At 50.1% G+C, this 10728-nt stretch overlaps 1 protein-coding gene across 4 annotated transcripts in view; it reads left to right on the forward strand.

The window, feature by feature from the left end:
- CASP9 (caspase 9) overlaps positions 1-10728 on the forward strand; it is a 38767-nt gene that overhangs the window by 25644 nt on the left and 2395 nt on the right. For 2 of the 4 annotated variants that reach the window (XM_061184917.1, XM_061184916.1), the window contains 2 exons: positions 8405-8584; positions 9215-9324. In XM_061184917.1, coding sequence (XP_061040900.1) covers positions 8405-8584; positions 9215-9324 — 290 coding nt within the window. Of the gene's footprint in view, positions 1-1504; positions 1548-8404; positions 8585-9214; positions 9325-10728 lie in introns of those variants that run through there. The other 2 variants (XM_061184914.1, XM_061184915.1) reach the window with 2 other exon arrangements.

Genomic DNA, 10728 nt, shown 5'->3' on the forward strand with positions numbered 1-10728 from the left:
GCGGGGGCCACTCTTCATCGCGGTGCGCGGGCCTCTCACTATCACGGCCTCTCTTGTTGCGGAGCACAAGCTCCAGACGCGCAGGCTCAGTAGTTGTGGCTCACGGGCCTAGTTGCTCCGCGGTATGTGGGATCTTCCCAGACCAGGGCTCGAACCCGTGTCCCCTGCATTGGCAGGCAGATTCTCAACCACTGCGCCACCAGGGAAGCCCCGGATTCAGTAATTTTTAAGGATTATTTAGATTGTTTGTAGTTTTGCTATATGTCCTGATTTTAAACCTGAGCCCTACTTCAACGTTACCTGGTTTTCTTATAAAATAAAAAAAGAGGGAAGAGAGAACACCATTATGTGTCCTGGATTATGGGACATGATGGCATCTCCAGGGGCAGGGATGTCTGAAAGGCATATCACTTCCTTGTCCCTTGGCCTGATCTACCAGAGAAGCGGGCATTGTTATACCGTAGAGCTGTCGGCTTGCATGCCAAGTGTGCACACCAGTGACCTGTAACGTGGGCACCTGAGGCATATTCTTCTGCACACGGTGATTTGTCCCATACTATTCCACATTGGCGGGGGAGTCATGGGAGAGATTGTCTAGGAGGGCAGGCTCTGGTCATATGATTCATCCAGTAAGTTTATTGACCACCTGCTGTATACACCAGGCTGTAGAGATGCAGAGGTGGGGTCTCTGTCCCCTGGAACTTATAATTTGACTGGAACTGTGTTAAGTCACTATCATGACCCAAGCCTATAACTTGGCCATGAGTGATGGAGAACACTGGGTTAAATCCTGGGTTAGCTACTCCCTGCACAGCCACGGGCCAGTTAATCTCTAGAAGTCTTGGCAAATACGGATAGTAACAGAGCCTAGCTCTTAGTGTTACTATCTCTCACATACTAATCAGTGTGGCTCTTTTTTTTAAAAAAATAAATTTATTATTTATTTATTTGTTTATTTATTTTTGGCTGCGTTGGGTCTTTGTTGCTGTGTGTGGGCTTTCTCTAGTTGCGGCGAGAGAGGGCTACTCTTCGTTGCGGTGTGCAGGCTTCTCATTGCTGTGGCTTCTCTTGTTGCAGAGCACGGGCTCTAGGCACGCGGGCTTCAGTAGTTGTGGCACACGGGCTCAGTAGTTGTGGCTCGGCTCTAGAGCTCAGGCGCAGTAGTTGGGGTGCACGGGCTTTAGTTGCTCCGCGGCATGTGGGATCTTCCTGGACCAGGGCACGAACCTGTATCCCCTGCACTGGCAGGCGGATTCTTAACCACTGTACCACCAGGGAAGTCCCTAGTGTGTCTCTTAACACACTTAACACATTGCCTGGTTCATTTTCCTAACTGGAAACCTGGCCTCCCTCCTCCTGCTGACCCCAGAGGACTCAGTGTCACGTAAGAGCCCCACCCCTGTCACCAGTGCAGTTATCTCAGAGTGATGATGACAGGTAGATGGAGAAGCTGCTGTTCTTGGGTTGAAATCCTTTGTAACTTGTCTTTCTTCTTATGATCCAGAATGTGTGGTGAAGTGATGTTCTTACTCAGAAGTGCGTGGTCCCTCTTCCTCCTGTGAATCAAAGGAAGAACAGACTGAAGGGTGAGCTGGGGTGCCAGCTTTCTGGGGAAGATAGTTAGCCGGTCTTCTGGGCCAGGGCCCACCCCACTGTCCATTCTCAGCAGCGAAGGAGGATCTTTGTGGTTTTACTCTTTGGACTCCTTAGCGGGGCCGCTGGGCCCTTGATCTGGCCCCGACCTCTTCGCCTCCCCCGCCTGGCATGCTGTGCCCACCCCAGCGCTGCTCAGCCTTCCCAGGACACCAGGGTCTGGCTTACTCCTCAGGCTTTCTATGTGCCATTCCTCTGCCTTGTCTCCTGGCCAACTCTTAATCATCCATCCTTCTGGTTACAGCTTATTGTCACCGCTTCCAGGAAGCCTTCCCTGAACACCTCATTCCTTGCACGAAGTCAGGGTTCGCGCCAGCTGTTGTGCTCCTGCAGCCCCCGTTCTTCCCTTGTCTTAGCACTTTCTCCTTGCATTCAGATGACCTCATCCCCTGGTCAGCTCTCTGAGGGCAGAGCCAATCCCATCCGCCCTGCAGCTGGGTCCCCAGCCTGGCACAAAGCCCACAGTATGCTTGCATCTTATGTGCATTCTAATTGTTTGAATTTGAAATAGAACCATATAAAAATATGGTTTGAAGTAATGTGGACTCCTGCCATTAAAAACAAAACCAAACAATTCACTGACAACAGCAGGATTCCAAAGCTGGAACGCAGTGATTAAGGTGCCGCTTTTGGAGTGGCGGTCTCTGCTTAGCTCCCTGCTGCGGGATCTTGTGTTTAATGCTGTTGCCACATGGTGGCGCCACCATCAGCTGAGGACAGAAATACCCAAATGTCAGTGTCTGCTGGGGTGTCGTCTTGTTTACAGGTCTCTGAATGTCTGCCCTGGATTTTGGTGACTCTTGTGTTGCTATTTTAAGATTCACTGTTGTTACAATTTAAATCAATTTAAAAATCTTCTAAACGTCATCCGCCCCTTGGTTAAGAGGTAGTGCGGGCACCAAGGTGGAAGAACGTGCCTCAAAGTCAGTAACTTGGGTGTGAAACTTCAGTGTTAGCATGATGAACTCAGCCAGAGCTGAGTGGCCTAAATTTTGGGGTGACCCCTCCAGAACTTTAGAGATCATGCTGAGAAGCTGGAAAGGAAGAATAATGTACAACAGTGGTTGTGGATTTTATGTGCTGAGGGAATGGCTCCTCTTCCCACTGTGTATTTATTCTTATGGGATGTTATTCTTCCTTGCAGGGAGTTTTGAATCAATAAGGCTCCTTAAGAAGAAAGCAGTGGCTTAAATGCATAACCCATAGGCGAGGCCTTCCCAGCAGATTTGTAGGAGGATGACACGTGGATGGAGACACAGCCAGCATCCCCTGTCTGACCCCTTCTTCCTCTGACCCCCATCCTCCCCTCTCAGATCCTATCGTCCCATTTTCACAGGCAGCCCCTCTGGTCCCCCCCCCACCCCCGCCCGTCTCCTTAGGCCCTTCCTACGGCATCCCCCACTGAAGCGCTCCCTCCCCCACTGCACCCTGCTTCCCCAGGCACACCCAGCGGCAGCCCCAGGTTCCCATCTCAGGTCCCCTCCCCTGTCCGACTTCACCTAGGGCAGATTCCAGAATCTCGACCAAGCAAACAACCGGAAGCAGTGACCTGAGACAGCTATGCCATAGTCCAGCTTTCACAGATCTAAGAGGCCCCCTTGGCAGGCTTGGGAAGCAGCAGGGTAGTTGAGAGGCGCAGAGCCCTGGTCCCCTGTGCATTAGGTGTGAGACCACAGACAAATTACCGAGTTTTCTGAGCTTTAGTTGTATGGGGTGAGAGGTCAATAGATTTTTTTTTCCCCGAAGGTTTTACTTATTTATTTATTTTTTGGCCACACTGCGCGGCACATGGGATCTTAGTTCCCCGACCAGGGATCGAACCCGTGTCCCCTGCAGTGGAAGCACAGAGTCTTAACCGCTGGACCGCCAGGGAAGTCCGGTCAGTAGATGTTGGGGTTATTATTATGGGGTTTCCAGAACCGTCTTTGTCCTGTCTCTGTCCCCTGTGGATGGGGCTCCAGCTTCCCTGGGTGAACTGTGACCTCCCTCCCTCCTTGCTATTACCCACCGTGGATCTAGCCACACAAACCCTCCAGCTCTCCTGCCCAGAGACCTGCCCGACAGGTGCTGTTTCTCGCACCAGGATTGCTCTCCCTTCTCACATGGGAGCCTGGCTCACAACCGCCTGCTCCAGAAACCCTCCCCTGCGGAACCCCGGGCCCCCCGGCCCTCTGCCTGTCTTTGCTGAAGCTCTTTTCAGCTGCTTCCTTTCTGAAGTAACACTTTGTACTCTGCAGTGAGCTCTGCTTTGGAGGAACTCATCCCAGGACATGTCCTGCAGCGTCACCGCCCCAGTGGCTCTGTGGTTGAGCTGTGTGTGGCCCGGGTCCTGCCCTGAGTCCTAACCCTCTGTTTTCCAGGCCTGCCACTGCTCTGGGGGAGTTTGGGTTTTAAAACAGAAAAGACAGAAATATGGCAACTTAAAAAAAGAAACATCCAGAATCCTACGAGCCCGACATGGCAGTCTCATTTTGCCTCTTACCTTTGGATCTTGGCCGAGGGGCACAGTCTGCATTTCTCATTGAACCTTATCCCTGAAGCATCACCCCACGTCTCCACAGTCTCCATTGTCACTGTTCAAATGGCTTATAATCTTGCATTGTAGTGATACGCACTCACTTACTAAACCATTCCCTAGTGTTGGCCATTTCGGTGGTATCCAATTTTTGGCTCACATGACCACCAGTGTCTTTGTATTGAGGGCTTTTGGCTTCACTTGAATTATTTCCTTAGGAAATTACTGAGTCAGGGGTGTAAACATCTCCATGGATCCCATTACCTATGACTTGATGCCTTCTTTGGTTTCCATAAAAGGGTTTGAGGTAACTTAAGGAAGTACAAGTGATGTAGTAGAACAAAATACAGAGGAAAAAAAAATAAGGAGGAAATAGAAATGGAAGGAAAGAAGAGGAGTAAGTTTGGCATCTAGAAGTGCATCTTGTGAGGTTCTGCGTGCTTGCTAGAGGTGGCCCGAAAATTGGCTTTGTGCTTTCCAGTCGCCGAGGCAAGATAGGGTGAGGTAGAATCGCTTATAAGATCCACCTTATTTGGTATTCATAAGACAGAATTGCCAAGAATGGCAATTTTTCTCCCCTCGGTTGTCTTAATAGGGGACACTGTAAGGTAGTGGACAGTTGCCTCAACTATATACGTACCAAAAAAATAAAAGAAATCAGTTTTACATCTTTTTTTTTTTTTTTAATTTTATCTATTTGGCCGCTCCGCACAGCATGCAGGATCTTAGTTCCCCAGCCAGGGATCGAACCCGTGTTCCCTGCATTGGGAGCACGGAGTCTTAACCACTGGACTGCCAGGGAAGTCCTTTTTTTTGTTTGTTTTTTTAAAAAAAATCCAAGTCTCAATGTAAATTGAGGGCAGAGATTTTTCAGTTTGGGTGTTTAGCTCCCCAGACAGGATCCCATCTTCTTTTTTTTTTGGCTGCGCCGCTCAGCTTGCAAGATCTTATTAGTTCCCCAATCAGGGAGTGAACCCGGGCCCTCGCCAGTGGAAGTGGCGGAGTCCTAACCATTGCTCCACCAGGGAATTCCCCCATCTTCTTCTTTTTTTTGTTTGTTTGTTTGTTTGTTTTTTTAAAAAAAATTTATTTATTTATTTATTTATGGCTGTGTTGGGTCTTCGTTTCTGTGCGAGGGCTTTCTCTAGTTGCGGCGAGCGGGGGCCACTCTTCATCGCGGTGCGCGGGCCTCCCACTATCGCGGCCTCTCTTGTTGCGGAGCACAGGCTCCAGACGCGCAGGCTCAGTAATTGTGGCTCACGGGCCCGGTTGCTCCGCGGCATGTGGGATCTTCCCAGACCAGGGCTCGAACCCGTGTCCCCTGCATTGGCAGGCGGATTCTCAACCACTGCGCCACCAGGGAAGCCCCCCCATCTTCTTCTTATTTTCTGTCTTCCTCAGTGCCCGTGTTGGTGCTCTGTACCCCAGGGGTGCTCCGTGTGTATGTGTCTCTGCCGTCTGTGGCATAAACCATGATTTTAAAGAAGCCTTTATTGTAACCTGAGGAAAATCCTCGTGCTGCCCTGATAAGGGAATAAAGCATGATTAGTTGAACCTGCAAATAAGCAGGTAAAAACAAAACACAAAAGATTGGAAGGAGGTGCAGCAAACCATTAGCCATGGTTGTCTTTGGCTGCTGCCAACATGGCCAGGCTTTGTTTTGTTTTGAATCATAATGTTGAGATTTAATGTGTGTTTGGGGAAGAAGCCACAAATATGGTTAAAAAAAAATCAACAAGGACAAAATGATCAAAGTACATAAAAATTGGTCGGTAAACTCATGAGATCAAAAGTAGTTCATGCTGGGCTTCCCTGGTGGTTCAGTGGTTAAGAATCCGCCTGCCAGTGCAGGGGACACGGGTTCGAGCCCTGGTCTGGGAAGACCCCCACATGCCGCGGAGCAACTAAGCCCGTGAGCCACAACTACTGAGCCTGCGCTCTAGAGCCCGCAAGCCACAACTACTGAGCCCACGTGCCACAACTACTGAAGCCCACGCGCCTAGAGCCCGTGCTCCCCAACAAGAGAAGCCACCGCAATGAGAAGCCTGTGCACCGCAACGAAGAGTAGCCCCTGCTCGCCGCAACTGGAGAAAGCCCGTGCGCAGCAACGAAGGCCCAGCGCAGCCAAATAAATAAATAAATAAATAAATTTATTAAAAAAAAAAAAAAAGTAGTTCATGCTCATTAAAAAACAAACAAAATCAAAGTCCTCAGAGGTGTATAAAGGTGAAAAGTCAAAGTCCTGGGCCCATCCCTACTCCCATTCTTGTTCTTCAGAAGAGCCACTGTTAACAATTGGTGTTTCCTTCCAGACTTTTCTCTTTCTCTCCTGTCCATTTATCCATCATATCTATGCCAAACAGGTCATATGTTATATACTGTTCTGTGACCTTTTGGGGGGTAATTTTTTCTAATTTAAAAACTTTGTGATAAAATACACATAAAATTTACCATGGTAAGCAGTTCTAAGCGTATAGCTCTGGAGTGGTATTAAGTACATTCACGTCGTTGTGCAGCCATCACCACCATCCATGTCCAGAACGCTTTTCATTTTGCAAAACTGAAACTCAGTACCCATTAAGCACTAATCCCCATTCCCCGTTCTTCCAGCCCCTAGTAACCAGTATTCTGTTTTCTGTTTCTATGAATTGGGTTACTCGAGGCACGTCATATAAGCAGAATCATGCAGTATTTGTGTTTCTGTGACTGGCTTCTTTCACTCAGCATAATGTCCTCAGGGTTCATCCATGTTGTAACATGTGTCAGAATTTCCTTCCTTTTCTTTTTAAGAAACTGGTGTGATGAACTCCTTAATAGGAGTCTTTTTTTTTTTTTAATTTTATTTATTTATTTATTTATGGCTGTGTTGGGTCTTCGTTTCTGTGCGAGGGCTTTCTCTAGTTGCGGCAAGTGGGGGCCACTCTTCATCACGGTGCGCGGGCCTCTCACTATCGCGGCCTCTCTTGTTGCGGAGCACAGGCTCCAGACGTGCAGGCTCAGCAATTGTGGCTCACGGGCCTAGTCGCTCCGCGGCATGTGGGATCTTCCCAGACCAGGGCTCGAACCCGTGTCCCCTGCATTGGCAGGCAGACTCTCAACCACTGCGCCACCAGGGAAGCCCTTTCCTTCCTTTTTAAGGCTGTATAACATGACTTTTTAAAAAAAAATCTATATGCTGTTTTAATTAATTAATTTATGGCTGCGTTGGGTCTTTGTTGCTGCGCGCGGGCTTTCTCTAGTTGCGGCGAGCGGGGGCTACTCTTCGTTGCGGTGCGTGGGCTTCTCATTGTGGTGGCTTCTCTTGTTGCAGAGCACGGGCTCTAGGCGCATGCGCTTCAGTAGTTGTGGCCCGTGGGCTCAGTAGTTGTGGCGCATGGGCTCAGTTGCTCCACAGCATGTGGGATCTTCCCGGACCAGGGATTGAACCCATGTCCCCTGCATTGGCAGGGGGATTCCCAACCACTGCACCACTAGGGAAGTCCCAGTGTGACTTTTTAATGACATAAAATTTTGCATTTTTAACTATTTTAAATTGTACAATTCAGTGACATTAAGTACATTCACAATGTGTGTGACCATCATCACCATCTAATTCTAGAACATTTCATCTTTCCTCAAAAGAAACTCCATACCCATTAGCAGTCACTCCATTCCCAGCCCCTGGCAACTAATCTGCTTTCTTCTCTCTGGATTCGCCTCTTCTGGATATTTCATGTAAATGGGATCATATTCTATGGCCTTTGGTGTCTGGCTTCTTTCACTTAGCATGTTTTCAAGGCCCATCCACGTTGTTTTCTGTATCAGTACTTCATTCCTTTTTAAGCCTGAACAATATTCCATTGGATGTTTATACGACATTTTGTTTATCCGTTCATCTGTCCCTGGACACGTGGGTGGTTTCTAGCTTTTGCCTGTTGTGAATAATGTAATGAACATTGCTGCACAAGTTCTTGCCTGGTTCCCATTCTTTTGGGTGTGTACCTTGTAACTTATTTTTATAGCTGTTTTAAAAATTTCTGCATTCTTGCCCTCACCCCCAGCTTTACTTAATGAATGTGGAAAACTCTTGTTATAGTAAAAGTAAAGCTCCTGTTTTGGTTTCCTGCTCATGTTTGTCCAGCACTAGGCCCCTGGCTCCAGAGGAAATCAGGCCTCTCAGGCTGGTGGCACCAAGAAGTGGGAGCTCTGGTCTGGGTGTTTTCACTGACAAGTGTTGTCTGTTTCTGTTTCCTGCAGAGCAGAAAGACCAGGGGTTTGAGGTGGCCTCCACTTCCCCTGAAGACAGGACCCCTGACAGCGACCCTGAGCCAGATGCTACCCCATTCCAGGAAGGCCCAGTCACCATCGACCAGCCGGATGCCGTGTCTAGTTTGCCCACACCTAGCGACATCTTGGTGTCCTACTCCACCTTCCCAGGTTAGTGGATCGTGAGAGCTTGTCCTTCCAGCCAGCAGGTCCCCCCATCTGCCCTGGAAGCAGCTGTGTTGTGAAGGAAAGACCTGCGTGTGAGACTTGGTTCTGCCTCTTGTGACCCTGAGTAAGTTACTTCACCTCTCTGAGCCTCAGCTCAGGGCGAGGCAGTCAAGGTGCCTAGAATGCAAAATGTAAGGAGGCATGCATTCTTGCGTTGGTGTGCCTCACTCGCTTCACCCTCGTCCTGGCCCTGCCTCAGTCTTCTCATCTTTAAAATGGGTATATTCATTGTACCTTAGGGATCGTCATGGTGATTTTAACAAGGTGGCTGCTCCCCCACTGAGCACAGTGCCTGGCACATAGCAGGTGTGACAAGTGTTAGTTTCTTTCCTTTCTTATCCCTCGGGAGAGTCACTTGACTTCTCCGAGCCTTGGTTGCCTTGTTAGGAAAATGGGAACCATGACCAAAGTCACAGGGTAGTGGTGAGGATGAAATAAGACCACGATGGGACAGAGCACAGAGATGTGGGCTGCTGCTGGCTGTGTACATCAGTCAAAGTGTGGAGGTGGGCCCGTCTGCATACGTGGGGAGGGGCAGCTTCCCAACGAAGTTCAGCCTTTCTCCTTCGGCAGGTTTTGTCTCCTGGAGGGATACCAAGAGTGGCTCCTGGTACATCGAGACCCTGGATAGCGTTTTTGAGCAGTGGGCTCACTGCGAGGACCTTCAGACCCTCTTGCTCAGGGTGAGGCTGGTGGGAGGGCCCGTGTGTCCTCCCCAGGGCAGGTGGTGGGGCTGAGCGGGGCCCCAAGCCCAAGCCAGAGGCTTCTTCTGCACCCGGGCTTGCCCTGAGAGTTGGTGCTTTTGCTTCTCCTAATGCGAGAAGTTACTGCCTGCAGTGACATTTGCCCATCATGCAAAAGACTGCTTTCCCCAGCCTCTGAGGTCCCAGGCTGACACCTCAGTCCGTCCACTGATGGAGCCAGTCCTCAGTGCCAGGGTGGGATGGCCCAGTGCCTGAGTGTGGCCCTGAAGGCAGGTCGCGGGGCCTGCACCCTTTCCCCACTGCACGGCCTTCTACTCTTGACCCTCGAGAATCATGAATCCTTTTAGTGTCTCCCCTTCTGGAAGGCCACAGTGAGAACAGGGAAGGACAGCCGGATAGGGCCCCACTCAGAGCAGTTACTTCCTCCAAGCGTCTCGGAGCACCCATGGGCCCCTCCTGCTCTGCTCAGGTATTTTGTGCCGTGAGAAGGAGCTATAAGGGCTGGGACCTCCTCCTGGGGAGGCTCCAGCTCTGAGCTTTGCTGAGCAGAGAGAAGAAAAGCAGGTGCAGGGCCACCACGCAGCGCGACTCCGGGGGGCGCCATGAGCCATGGCCACGGATGAGCAGGTCTCAGAGGCAGCTGGGGGCCCATCAGGGCTAAGCAGTGCACTTGGCTCCTGGGCCCAGTCTCTTCTCTCAACTTTTCTTCATGCAAACCTTTCAGTCTGATTTGAACTTTGTGAATTTCTGAGTTTTGAAATTCTGAATTTTGAGTTCTCTAAACTTATAGTTGAGATGCTTGTTCTCAAACCCCTCCCCCACCCCCCACCCAGCGCGCGCGTGCACACACACACACACACACACACACTCAAGGAGGCTGCAGCTAGAGTTTGTTTGTTTTTTTAAAAATAATTAATTAATTAACTTATGGCTGCATTGGGTCTTTGTTGCTGCACCCGGCTTCCTCTAGTTGCGGCGAGCGGGGGCTACTCTTCGTTGCGGTGGGCGGGCTTCTCATTGCGGTGGCTTCTCTTGTCACGGAGCACGGGCTCTAGGTGCGTGGGCTTCAGTAGTTGTGGCACGTGGGCTCAGTAGTTATGGCGCACGGGCTCTAGAGCACAGGCTCAGTAGCTGTGGTACACGAGCTTAGTTGCTCCGCGGCATGTGGGATCTTCCCGGACGAGAGATCGAACTCATGTCCCCTGCATTGGCAGGTGGATTCTTAACCACTGCGCCACCAGGGAGGTCCCTAGAGTTGTTTTTAAAGTTCTGACTCGGTGGGGACTTCCCTGGTGGTCCAATGGTTAAGACTCCGTGCTCCCAATGCAGTGGGCCCGGGTTCGATCACTGGTCGGGGACCTAGATCCCACATTCCGCAATTAA

The sequence above is a fragment of the Eubalaena glacialis genome, chromosome 3, assembly GCF_028564815.1.
Source record: "Eubalaena glacialis isolate mEubGla1 chromosome 3, mEubGla1.1.hap2.+ XY, whole genome shotgun sequence".
In the NCBI taxonomy this organism is placed as follows: Eukaryota; Metazoa; Chordata; class Mammalia; order Artiodactyla; family Balaenidae; genus Eubalaena; species Eubalaena glacialis.